A 14,055-nucleotide genomic window follows, 5' to 3' on the forward strand; every position below is an offset into this window, starting at 1 on the left:
GCCATAATTATTATTGAGAAGCAGCGTGGCTCAGTGGAAAGAGCACGGGCTTGGGAGTCAGAGGCCATGGGTTCAAATTCCGACTCTGCCACTTGTCAGCTGGGTGACTTTGGGCAAGTCACTTAAGTTCTCTGTGCCTCAGTTACCTCATCTGGAAAATGGGGATGAAGACTGTGAGCCTCCTGTGGAACAAATTGTTCGCCTTGTAACCTCTCCAGTGTTTAGAACAGTGCTCGGCACATAGTAAGCGCTTAATAAATGCCCTAATTATTATTGAGAAGCGGCGTGGCTCAGTGGAAAGAGCCTGGGCTTTGGAGTCAGAGGTCACGGGTTCAAACCCCGGCTCCGCCAATTGTCAGCTGTGTGACTTTGGGCGAGTCACTTCACTTCTCTGTGCCTCAGTTACCTCATCTGTAAAATGGGGATGAAGACTGTGAGCCCTCCGTGGGACAAACTGATCACCTTGTAATCTCCCCAGTGCTTAGAACAGTGCTTTGCACATAGTAAGCGCTTAACAAATACCATCATCATTATTATTATTATTATTATCCGGGGTCCCCAAGGCCATCTGAGATTTCCCTCAGATCTCGCTCTGCCTTGGAAGGGTAAAGACTTGTAGGCTTTGTGAATGTTAGGAAGGATGTTCACCCTACTCCCAACCCCAAGGCACTTATGTAGATCAAGCGCTTAGTACAGTGCTCTGCACATAGTAAGCGCTCAATAAATACGATTGATGATATCTTGATATCATACATTAGAAATGGATTATTCATTCACATTAATGTCTGTCTCCGCCTCTAGACTGTAAGCTCATTATGGGCGAGGAGCATGTGTGCTAATTCTATTGCATTGTACCCTCCCAAGTGCTTAGTACAGAGCTCTGCACATAGTAAGCGCTCAATAAATACCATTTATTGATTGATTGATGTGGCTGCCGTGACTTTGTTGTTCTCTCAACATCTCTGCCTGAGCAGCTAAGGAGGCTGAAAGGCTGGCAACTTGAGCTGCGGCTTTGATTTTCTGCTCACAATTTACCTGAAATGTGAATTTCTTCATCATCAGTCATAATAATAATAATAATAATAATGGCATTTGTTAAGCGGTCCCTTCCCCACAGCACCTGTATATATGTATATATGTTTGCACATATTTATTACTCTATTTATGTATTTATTTATTTTACTTGTACATAGCTATTCTATTTATTTTATTTTGTTAGTATGTTTGGTTTTGTTCTCTGTCTCCCCCTTTTAGACTGTGAGCCCACTGTTGGGTAGGGACTGTCTCTATATGTTGCCAATTTGTACTTCCTAAGTGCTTAGTACAGTGATCTGCACATAATAAGCGCTCAATAAATACGATTGATGATGATGATGATGCAGAGCACTGTTCTAAGCGCTGGGGGGATACAAGGTGATCAAGTTGTCCCACGTGGGGCTCACAGTCTTAATCCCCATTTTACAGATGAGGGAACTGAGGCTCTGAGAAGTGAAGTGACTTGCCCAATGTCACACAGTGGACATGTGGCGGAGTCGGGACTCGAACCCATGACCTCTGACTCCAAAGCCCGGGCTCTTTCCAATGAACCACACTGCTTCTCTGAAGTCATCATCATTATCATCATCACAAGCCTTTTTGTGGCCAGGGAATGTGTCTGTTTATTGTTGCTTCATTCTCTCCCAAGAGTTTAGTATAGTGCCCTGCACTCAGAAAGCGCTCAATAAATACGACCAAATGAATTGAGCAAATGAATCATCGTTGGTATTTGAGTGCTTACTGTGTGCCGAGCACTATATTAAGCACTTGGGAGAGTACAGTACGACGGAGTTGGTAAATATGTTCCCCGCCCTTAACGTGCTTAGAGTTTAGAGGGAGAGACCGATATAAATATAAATAAATAATGTGTAATATATAATTTAAAGATATGTACCTTAAGGGCTGTGGGTTGAAGGCAGGATGAATCACAAACGCCCAAAAGCCACAGTTTCAAGTGCGTAGACCGTGCCATTTCCAACCATTTCAGTAACCCTTCACTTAGTACAGTGGCCTGCACATAGCAAGTGCTCAATAAATAACATCGATTGATTTCTGGATTACCAGATTAGAGTTACGCTTTTCAGGTTTAGACAGATTCAGGGTATTAATAATAATAATGGCATTTAGATATTTAGATATTAGATAACGGCGGCTTTTTCCCCCCTTCTACATTAGGAACATCTCAGTCTTCTAAGGATCTTTTTTTTCTTTAGAATAAATCCCCAGTCAAACTTCAATATAAATAAATTCTAGTCAAAAACAACTCTCACTGTCAATGCTGAATTAGTCGGTGCTTTTAGCCGCTCCATGAATAAAGCGGCGTCTTCACTCCCCAATCAACCATCTGTGTTCTATTACCTTTTGCACCCCATTTTGTGTGTCTTTCCTAAGAAGCAACGGTCAGGGCGTGTTGTATGAGACCACAGATTCAGGGAGAATTAGATTTATGACAGAGACAGGACTGTAAATTCTATTTTAAGTCAAAATGATGTAAATTGGAACAAACCTTCTCTTAGGAGAAATGTTCTCGATAGAAGATTGGTTCCTGAACCAAATTTACCCCAGCATTACATCCTCAATTAATTATAGATGAGTAATACGGCTACAGATTATTGCTCAATATAAGCACATTAACTCTGAGAGGTTCCATGCTGGGGGAGCCAACTTTGAGTTCACTGCAAGATGAATGTTTAGCCTTGGGTAGGGACCGTCTCTATATGTCGCCACCTTGTACTTCCCAAGCGCTTAGTACAGTGCTCTGCACACAGTAAGCGCTCAATAAATATGATTGATTGATTGATTGATCTGACTAGACATCAGATAATCAGCGGGGAGAAGCGGCGTGGCCCAGGGAGTCAGAGGACAGAGGTTTCTAACCCCAGTTCTGCCACTTGACAGCTGTGTGACCTTGGGCAAGTCACTTCACTTCTTTGCCCCTCAGTTACCCAGCTGTAAAATGGGGATAATAATAATAATAAGTTTATTATTAAGTGTTTACTGTGTGCAAAGCACTGTTCTAAGCACTGAGGAGGTTACAAGGTGATCAGGTTGTCCCACGGGGGGCTCACAGTCTTCACCCCCATTTTGCAGATGAGAGAACTGAGGTCCAGAGAAGTGAAGTGACTGGCCCAAAGTCACCCAGCTGGCAATTGGCGGAGCCTGGATTTGAACCCATAACCTCTGACTCCCCCTCCTCCCCTCTCCATCCCCCCGCCTTACCTCCTTCCCTTCCCCACAGCACCTGTATATATGTATATATGTTTGTACATATTTATTACTCTATTTATTTATTTATTTTACTTGTACATATCTATTCTATTTATTTTATTTTGTTAATATGTTTGGTTTTGTTCTCTGTCTCCCCCTTCTAGACTGTGAGCCCACTGTTGGGTAGGGACCGTCTCTATATGTTGCCAACTTGTATTCCCAAGCGCTTAGTACAGTGCTCTGCAGACAGTAAGCACTCAATAAATACGATTGATTGATTGATTGACTTCAAAGCCCGGGCTCTTTCCACTGAGCCACGCTGCTTCTGATGAAGACTGTGAGCTCCTTGTGGGACAACCTGACTACCTTGTATCCTCCCCAGCGCTTAGAACAGTGCTTTGCGCATAGTAAGCGCTTAACAAGTACTGTAAACAAACAAACGAACAAAAAATATCTCAAAAGAGATAATCCAATTACTCTCCCGCCTCTATCCAAGGAGCAGGGCCCAACTGGCTCTAGGCCATTCATCACCTCTAGACTGTGAGCCCACTGTTGGGTAGGGACTGTCTCTATATGTTGCCAACTTGTACTTCCCGAGCGCTTAGTACAGTGCTCTGCACAGTCAGCGCTCAATAAATATGATTGATTGATTGATTGATTGATTGATTGATTGATCACCCGGAGCTCCTGCAGGTGGCGCTGGTGCTCTGGCCTTGCTTCTGCAGTACCAGAAACTCTCCAACAGGTGGCACTATTTGCAGCTCATTCATTCATTCATTCATTCATTCATTCATTCAATCGTGTTTACTGAGCACTTACTGTGTGCAGAGCACTGGACTAAGCGCTTGGGAAGAACAAGTCGGCAACCTAGAGAGACGGTCCCTATTCATTCATTCATTCAATCGTATTTATTGAGCGCTTACTGTGTGCAGAGCACTGGACTAAGCGCTTGGGAAGTCCAAGTGGGCAACACATAGAGAAGGTCCCTACCCAACAGCGGGCTCACGGTCTAGAAGGGGGAGACAGGCAACAAAACAAAACGTGTGGACAGGTGTCAAGTCATCGGAATAAATAGAAATAAAGCTAGATGCACATCATTAAGAAAATAAATAGAATAGTAAATATGTTCAAGTAAAATAGAGTGATAAATCTGTACAAACATATATACAGGTGCTGTGGGGAGGGGAAGGAGGTAGGGCGGGGGGATGGGGAGGAGGAGAGGAAAAAGGGGGCTCAGTCTGGGAAGGCCTCCTGGAGGAGGTGAGCTCTCAGTAGGGCCTTGAAGGGAGGAAGAGAGCTAACTTGGCGGAAGTGCGGAGGGAGGGCATTCCAGGCCCGGGGGAGGACGTGGGCCGGGGGTCGACGGCGGGACGGGCGAGAACGAGGCCCAGTGAGGAGGTGAGCAGCAGAGGAGCAAAGTGAGCATGCTGGGTTGTTTTAGGAAATCAGCCAGGCACGCAGCGTGGCCTAATGGATAACAGCACGGGCCTGGAAATCAGATTGACCTGGGTTCTGATCCTGGCTCGGCCACGGATCTGCTGTGTCACTTCACTTCTCTGGGCCTCAGTTCCCTCATCGGTAAAAGGGGATTAAGCCCGTGAGCCCCATGTGGCACAGGAACTGTGTCCAACCTGAATACCTTGTATCTACTCTAGTGCTTAGAACAGTGCTTGGCACATAGTAAGCGCTTAACACATGTCACAGATATTATTATTATTATTTATTTAATGCATTTATTAAGCACTTACTCTGTGCCAAGCACTGTTCTAAGCGCTGGGGAGGTTACAAGGTAATCAGGTTGTCCCCCGGGGGGCTCACAGTCTTAATCCCCGTTTTACAGATGAGGTAACTGAGGCACAGAGAAGTGAAGTGACTTGCCCAAAGTTACACAGCTGACAGTTGGCGGAGCTGGGATTTGAACCCATGATCTCTGCCTCCACAGCCTGTGCTCTTTCCACTGAGCCACGCTGCTTCTCTAGGAGTGAGCACGTTGATTGAATGCTTGAAAGCTGATAATGATAATAATAATAATAGCATTTATTAAGAGCTTACTACGTGCAAAGCACTGTCCTAAGCGCTGGAGAGGTTACAAAGTGATCAGGTTGTCCCACAGGGGGGCTCACAGTCTTAATCCGCATTTTACAGATGAGGGTACTGAGGCCCAGAGAAGTGAAGTGACTTGCCCAAAGTTACACAGCTGACAGTTGGCAGAGCCGGGATTTGAACCCATGACCTCTGACTCCAGAGCCCGGGCTCTTTCCACTGAGCCACGCTGCTTCCTTATGGTAAGGATTTCCTGTTTGATGTGGAGGTGGATGGGGAACCACTGGAGGTTCCTGAGGAGTGGGGAGATATGGACTGAATGGTTTTGTAGAAAAATGATCCGGGTTCCGGAGTGAATTATGGACCAAAGTGGGAAGAGACAGGAGGTAGAATGGCCAGCAGGGATGCTGACGGCAGTAGTCAAGGCAGGGAAGGAGAAGTGCTTGGATTAGAACAGTGCTTTGCACATAGTAAGCGCTTAACAAATACCATCATTATTATTATCGGGGCAGCAGTTTGGATGGAGAGAAAATGGTGGACATCAGCGACGTGAAATAATAATAATAATGTTGGTATTTGTTAAGCGCTTACTATGTGCAAAGCACTGTTCTAAGCGCTGGGGGGAACACAAGGATATGAGGTTGTCCCATGTGGGGCTCACAGTCTTAATCCCCATTTTACAGATGAGGGAACTGAGGCACAGAGAAGTGAAGTGACTTGCCCAAGGTCACACAGCAGATATATGGGGGAGGTGGGATTCGAACCCATGACCTCTGACTCCCAAGCCCGCACTCTTTCCACTGAGCCACGCTGCTTCTCTGTTGAACCTACAGGATTTAGTTCCAGGAGTCAAGAGAAAGCGAGAGCGAGGAGCTGCTGGGGATCATCAGTGCTCAGTACAGTGTCTGGCACACAGTAAGCGCTTAGCAAATACCGGAATTATTATTATTATTGAAGCTGGTGACTCAATCACCTCATCAAGAGGTATATGTTGCCAATTTGTACTTCCCAAGCGCTTAGTACAGTGCTCTGCACACAGTAAGCGCTCAATAAATACGATTGATGATGATCAAGTTGCTGTGAGGAGGCACTCAAGTCGCCGGGCCTCGAGAGAAAGCAGAAGCACCTGTACCTGGAGAAGAAGAGTCAGGGTGGGACTATCCTGGGGGAGGGTGTGCCCTAGTTCCGCTGATGGCGTGGCTCAGGAGAAGAGCACGGACTTGGGAGTCTGAGGTCATGGGTTCAAATCCCGGCTCCACCGCTTGTCAGCTGTGTGACTTTGGGCAAGTCACTTCACTTCTCTGGGCCTCAGTTACCTCATCTGGAAAAGGGGGATGAAGACTGTGAGCCCCCCGTGGGACAACCTGATCACCTTGTATCCTCCCTGGCGCTTAGAACAGTGCTTTGCACATAGTAAGCTCTTAACAAATACCAAAATTATTATTATTATTGGAGATCCTGCCATTGAGAATGATGGACCCTGAGCAAGACTAGAGTGAGAATGGGGATCAATTCCTGATGAGGTTGAAGAGAAGCAACGTGGCCTGGCGGATGGAACACGAACTTGGGAGTCAGAAGGACCTGAGTTCTAATCCTGGCTCCGCTACTTCTCTGGTGTATGGCCATGGGCAAGTCACTTCAATTTTCATGCCTCAGCTACCTCATCTGTAATCTGTAAAATGGGGATTAAAACCGGGAGCCCTCTGTGGGCCATGGACTCTGTCCAACCTGATTAGCTTGTATCTACCCCAGTGCTTAGTACAGTGCCCAGCACATGGGTCTGTTTATGGTTGTATTGTATTTTCCCAAGCTCTTAGTACAGGGCTCTGCTCACAGTAAGTGCTCAATAAATACGACTGACCGAATGAATGAACATAGTAAACTCTGAACAAATACCATAAAAAAAGAAGAGAGAGAATTAACATTTGCTTTTCTTTGGGGTCTGCAGCTCCCGGAAATATGGGTCCTTACAGTCTCGAGTCAGAGGGCCTGGGTTTTAATTCTGACTCCACCCCTATCCTGCTGTGTGACCTTGGGTAAGTCACTAAACTGCTCCGTGCCACCGTTTCCTCATCTGTAAAATGGGGATTCAATACCTATTCTCCCTTCCACTTAGACTAAGAGCCCCAAGTGGGACTCATAGTCTGTGTCCAACCCGATGATCTGGATTCTCCCCCAGTGTTTAGTAAAGTGCTTGGCGCCGAACAAGGGCTTAATACCACAATTACTAGTACTAAGTAGGAATAAACCTGACTGAGCCTCAACAATGATGCCTCAATAAATACCACTGATTGAATGAATTGGAAGGTTGGGAATTGAATACGCCTTCAAGGAAGCCCATGTTGACCCTATTTAGCCAATCCAAAATAAATCTTCCGCCCTGACTCCATTCCCAGAGAAGCTAATGAGGCGGTGGGATGTAAGTGCCCGACTCTTGGGAACAACAGGAAGCGGATGACTTAGTTCACCCCCTGAGTGGCAGAAGATTGTCTGGGCAAAATCCACTTTATCCAGGCACCTGATGCTGAGGAAAAGTTTGCTGATGTGTGCTAAAAGACGGGCAGGTCAGCGGGAACTGTTGTTACCCGCTCCTGGCTCTCTGCATGGCTCTGTTTGTACTTCTGGAACTTTTCTAACTCTTAAAGCTTCTCTGTCCCTTCTCCCCAGTTCGTTTCACTCCTCATAGTCATCATCATCATCAATCGTATTTATTGAGCACTTACTATGTGCAGAGCACTGTACCAAGTGCTTGGGAAGTACAAATTGGCAACATATAGAGACAGTCCCTACTCAACAGTGGGCTCACAGTGTGAGGCCCTAGGGGAGCGTGGCCTGACAACTGATACCAATATGTCCTTCAGGGAACCATTGCTGGGCTTCCTGTACAATAACCGGTGCCGGGCCATGAAATCTTGACTTAACATCTTCCATTTTCCTTCTCTGTTCAGGAGAAATAAATTATCCTAGCTCCTAGGATATCCTATCCTAAGGACCCTAGCTCTCCCACTCTAGTGAACAAGAAGCAGAGTGGCCTTAAGTGGAAAGAGCATGGATGGGGAAGACAGAGAACCTGGGCTTCGATCCCAGCTCTGCAACGTGTCTGCTGGTGTGACCTTGGGCAAGTCTCTCGACTTTTATGTGCCTCGGGGATCTCATCTGCAAAATAGGGGTTAAGACTGTCAGCCTCATGCGGGCTATGGACCACGTCCAACCTGGTTAGCTTGTGTCTGCCTCGGCGCCCAGTACAGTTCCTGGCCCATCGCAAGCACTTAATACCAAAAATATCTGGGAGGAAGAAAGCGCTGACATCCCAGGAAGAGAGAAAGAGGAGAGGGCTCTTGGCAGCAAAGGTTTTGTCGATAAAAGGAGAAAGGATGATGGTGGGGAGACGGGAGAGCCACTTCCCCTTCCTGCCCGCTGTTACCCCAGGAAATGCCTTGTCACTGCAGTGACCACATCCACCCGTTTCCCTGGTAACGTCTCGGGGATGACACAGTCGGGGTGCAGTCGCTCAGCAACAGGTGCTCCCCCCCCCCCCCCCCCGCCCCTTCAACTCGACCTTGTTTATGCCTTCTCCTGGGTACCCCGCCCATCACACTCCCGCCATGCACTGAGAGCCGGTCTTTGCCACCTAGAAAGGGGAGAGCAGAGGCCCAGGGTTTGGGGATGGTGGACCGTGAGGAGAATCAGGTGAGAAACCCTGGTGGGTGAGAGAGACTCAGGGGAGGGAGAGCGAGCGAGAGAGAGAGAGAGTGAGAGAGAAAGGCCTCTGGGGTGTCAGGGGGACCCCAAAGAGTTTCTGCTCCTGAGGCTAACGGAGGCCGTGAACTACGCTTCATATCTATTCTATTTATTTTATTTTGGTAGTATGTTTGGTTTTGTTCTTTGTCTCCCCCTTTTAGACTGTTGGGTAGGGACTGTCTCTATATGTTGCCAACTTGTACTTCCCAAGCCCTTAGTACAGTACTCTGCACACAGTAAGCGCTCAATAAATACGATTGATTGATTGATTGATTCACCCCACAACCTACCCTCTATCCTAACGCCTCCTCCTGCTTCCTCCCATGCTACTCTCTGCTGTTGACCACCGGAGAGGGAGAGGGGGGTGGACACCGGCGGCAGGGAAGACAGGACCGGGGTTGGGAAGGGGGGTAAGGACTGAGTGGGACTGAGCCATCGTTGCCATACTCTGGGAGGGCCCCACACTCTCATGAAAAACCCGCGAGGAGAGGCCCGCAAACTCAAAGGGAGATCTGGAGGGATGCGAGGCGGAGAGGAGGCACGAATAAAGTGAGAGGCGGTGAAACGCACGGAGTGGAGATCCAGTTTTAGAGACAGTCGCGGCTGGGAGGAGACGGAGGGCAGGTAGAGCTGAAGGCCCGAGAGAAAGCAGAAGTGGGTTTGGACGGGGGTGGTGGGCGGGGGGTTGAGGGAATGGGGCTAGATGGGGAGAGAAGGAGTGTGGGGTGGGTGGCTAGGAAAGTAAATTTAGATCTCTGCCCCCAGCCATTTCCTCCTTTTGTGAGAGGGAGGGATGATCCAGAGAGGCGAAAGAGTCCAGAAAGAAGGGATCATGTCTACCAACTCTAGTCTCCTCTTCCAGGTGTTTAGTACTGTGCTCTGTAATTAGCTAATTAATTGCTGTACTTAAGTGCTAACTACGTTCTGAGCTCATATATACCAACTCTAGTCTCCTCTTCCAGGCATTTAGTACAGTGCTCTGTAAATTAGCCAATTAATTGCTGTATTTAAGTGCTAACTACGTTCTGAGCTCATATATACCAACACTAGTCTCCTCTTCCAGGTGTTTAGTACAGTGCTCTGTAAATTAGCTAATTAATTGCTGTACTTAAGTGCTATGTTCTGAGCTCATATATACCAACTCTAGTCTCCTCTTCCAGGCGTTTAGTACAGTGCTCTGTAAATTAGCTAATTAATTGCTGTACTTAAGTGCTAACTATGTTCTGAGCTCATATATACCAACTCTAGTCTCCTCTTCCAGGCGTTTAGTACAGTGCTCTGTAAATTAGCCAATTAATTGCTGTACTTAAGTGCTAACTATTTTCTGAGCTCATATATACCAACTCTAGTCTCCTCTTCCAGGCGTTTAGTACAGTGCTCTGTAAATTAGCTAATTAATTGCTGTACTTAAGTGCTATGTTCTGAGCTCATATGTACCAACTCTAGTCTTCTCTTCCAGGCATTTAGTACAGTGCTCTGTAAATTAGCTAATTAATTGCTGTACTTAAGTGCTAACTATGTTCTGAGCTCATATGTACCAACTCTAGTCTCCTCTTCCAGGTGTTTAGTACAGTGCTCTGTAAATTAGCTAACTGCTATACTTGTTAAGTGCTATGTTCTGAGCTCTGTACTAAGTGCTGGGATCGACACAGAATAATCAATCGTATTTATTGAGTGCTTACTGTGTGCAGAGCACAGTATTAAGCGCTTGGGAGACTACAATATGGCAGTATAATAGTTGGTAGCTACATTCCCTGCCCACAGCGAACTTCCCTTCAGTTCACATCCGCATGGGGCTCACAGTCTAAGTAGGAGAGAGAGCAGGGATCGAATCCCCATTGCATAGATGAGGAAACTGAGGCCCAGAGAAGTGAAGTGGCTTGCACGGCAGACAGATGATGATGTGATGGGAGTCCTGAGCCCGAGTGGGGCCTGCAGTCCCGGGTGACCCTGGAGCAGATCTCGGCCTTCTGGAGATCATCATCATCATCATCAATCGTATTTATTGAGCGCTTACTATGTGCAGAGCACTGTACTAAGCGCTTGGGAAGTACAAATTGGCAACATATAGAGACAGTCCCTACCCAACAGTGGGCTCACAGTCTAAAAATGGGAAGGACGGGGAGGGGTACCCTGAGCCCTGGGGCTGGGAGATGCCCCAACTCCCTCCCTCCACCCTCCCCTGGGACCTGACCCTCGCAGGTCCTCTGGCTCCCAGCCCCGGGCTCATTCCACTAAGTAGTAGTAGTAACGGCATTTATTAAGCGCTTACTATGTGCAAAGCACTGTTCTAAGCACTGGAGAGGTTACAAGGTGATCAGTTTGTCCCACGGGGGGACAAACCACTTGTAAAAAGCCACTGTAAATGCTCAAAAAATACCACAGATTGAAGAGGGCTGCGCCCTGACCCTGTGTGAGTGGAGAACAATGGCCCCCGGTTCTGGAGAGCAGGGGAATCAGAGTGGGAGAGGGCAGGGAGGAGGGGGCAGGACCTTGGACTCCCGTCCAGAGCTCTCTTTCTCTGCCTCTCTCTGTGTCTCTCTCTCTTTCATTCTCTCTCTCTCCCAACAGGTCCCAATGGCCCCGTTGCCGCTCTCCCCCAATCCGGGGAGCCCCACCACTCTACCGCCCCTGGCCCCCCTTCCCTGCGGCCCCTGCATCCCCATCATGCTGGCCCTGGGCTCGGTGGCCGCCTTCTTCCTGCTGAGCACGGCCGTGCTGGCCGAACGCCTCTTCCGCCGCTCCCTGGGCCGCGAGGCCTCCGCCTCCTCGGCCGCCTCGGCCTCCTCCGCCGCCCCCGGGAGCACGCGCTCGGCGGGCTGGGTCTGGGGCCCGGGCGGCGAGCTGTGGATCGAGCCCTCGGGGACGGCCCGCCAGCGCTCGGAGGACTGGTACGGGGCTGCCGTGCCCCTGCTCAGAAGCCAGGACCCCGGTCCCTCTGCCCCCGGGTCCCCCCTCACTCAGGCATCCGCACCACCGGCCCCTTGGCCTGCCAAGGCCTGGGCGTCCACCCCGTCGCCCCCGGCCTCTCCCTTCAGTGGCCGTGCCCTGTCTGTGGAGCCAGGCCCCAGGCCTGGGGGGGCATCCTCCCCACCACCCCCCAGGCCTCCAGACAGCACCTTCTGGGTGCAGCCCCCCTGGGAGGAGAGGCCCCCGGAGGTGGGCCTGGTGAGCTGGGGAGAGCCGGGGGCCCCGGGGCCCGGGGAAGGCTGGGGTGGGCAGCCCGACCCATTCTGGGAGAGCCCCAGGCTCGGGAGTCCCGAGCCCGAGTGGGGCCCGCAGCCCCGGGTGACCCTGGAGCAGATCTCGGCCTTCTGGAGACGGGAAGGCCGGGGAGGGGTACCCTGAGCCCTGGGGCTGGGAGATGCCCCAACACCCTCCCTCCACCCTCCCCTGGGACCTGACCCTCGGACCGCCACTCCCAACCCTGGCTAAGGCCCGGACCCCGGCCGGGCCCAAAGATGGAGAGAGGATTCACAGAGGAGTGAGACTTGGACCTGTTGAAGGTGGTGGCGAGCGGCACAGACCACTTGGGGAGGATGCTGGCCCAAAGCTCGTAACTCACCGGGATGGCTGACTCATCTGGGGCTGGAGCAAAGACTCCTGGAAAACCCATGAACTCGTGGCAGGACTCCAGTCAGCAGCCCGGGGACTGGGCCAAGAATCGGATCGGGCTCCTGCCCCTGGGAGCTGCCGCCCCTCGGCTCCCCTGGGGTGGCTTTTTGGGGGTGGGGAAGGAGTGGAGACCCACTGCTCTAGCAATAAAGGCAACTGAGCCCAAGCTCGACTTGTGGAGTGTTTGTGAATGGGTCAGCGCTCTGGAGTGAGCAGCTAAGGCTACTTTGGGGTCTCACTGTCTGTAAAGCCTGCAGCTCCCTGAAATATGGGTCCTTACAGTCTCCAGTCAGAGGACCTGGGTTGAATGGGGTGGGGACTCCCTGTGAAACCGGGTTGAATGTGACCCCCTTGACTCAGTCCACGTCCCCAGCTCCGGATGGGGCAGACAGCGGGACTGGATGGTGTCGACCACCCAAGCCAGCCAGGAAGACACAGGAAGGCCTGTGGAGGTTAGGAACCGGTTCTGCTTCCCCCGCAAGTGGTCTTCTCGCCCTCTCTCCACCTCTAGCCCAACCCTGGTCTCTGTTGTCCACAGCAGACTTGACATGACTGACTCCATTTTGTATATGCTTGCTGACAGTAACCCTCCATTTCTGCAGGCTGAGAGAACAAGTCTGTAAAAGATGCCTTCAAGGCCATCAACAAGTAACACCCAACCGAAGAGAACTTACATCCCTATTACCTATCTATGCAAGGCCATAGGGCGCAAGAATTCACATCCCTATTACCTATCTATGCAAGGCGTGGAAACTGAGAACAAGGAGAATTTGTAACACCCTGCCGGTCCCAATTCCTGAAATTCCTGAGATTCCAGATGCCCCATTCCCATGTTGCTGTAACTCAATAAAAGACACAGTGATATTGGGATCGGGGCTACTTGTCACTCGTACCTCTCCCGGGAGGTGAACGGGCAGGTAGCCACTTTCCTTCTTTACTGCTCTATCTGAACTCATGTCTCCGAGTCATTTTTCCTATCTGCATCACCACCCTGGGTTCAAGAACCCTGCGGCCGATTTACACCGTGTTAACCTATTTTGCACCCTACTTGTCGATAACAGTGTCCCCCCAGCTCCCACCCTTCCCTTCAATCACCAACTCCGGGGGTCCACCCACACCAGGATGCAGCTCCATGAACTGGGCAGACTGGAGGGTGGAGAGGGAAGGGAAGGAAAAGAGAAGGAGCCGGGAAAAAGCTCAGACTCTGTTCCCCTCCAGCCCCATCCTAATTATGGTATTTGTTAGACGCTTATCACGTGCCAGGCCCTGTTCTAAGCACTGGGGTAGATACAAGTTAATCAGGTTAGACGGTCCCTGTCCCACATGGGGCTCACACTCTTAATTCCCATTTGGCAGATGAGGAAACTGAGGCATAGAGAATCAATCAATCAATTGTATTTATTGAGCGCTTAC

At 49.7% G+C, this 14,055-nt stretch overlaps 1 protein-coding gene across 1 annotated transcript; it reads left to right on the forward strand.

Annotated features, from left to right (window-relative positions):
- Positions 1-8,896: 8,896 nt before the first annotated feature.
- Positions 8,897-12,790, forward strand: LOC119942757 (transmembrane protein C16orf54-like). The gene is made up of 2 exons (XM_038763684.1): positions 8,897-8,976; positions 11,599-12,790. Exons 1-2 carry the CDS (start codon positions 8,953-8,955, stop codon positions 12,373-12,375), a joined length of 801 nt encoding a protein of 266 aa, XP_038619612.1. The 5' UTR covers positions 8,897-8,952; the 3' UTR covers positions 12,376-12,790.
- Positions 12,791-14,055: the final 1,265 nt, after the last annotated feature.

The sequence above is a fragment of the Tachyglossus aculeatus genome, chromosome 21 (genome assembly GCF_015852505.1).
Source record: "Tachyglossus aculeatus isolate mTacAcu1 chromosome 21, mTacAcu1.pri, whole genome shotgun sequence".
Lineage (NCBI taxonomy): Eukaryota > Metazoa > Chordata > Mammalia > Monotremata > Tachyglossidae > Tachyglossus > Tachyglossus aculeatus.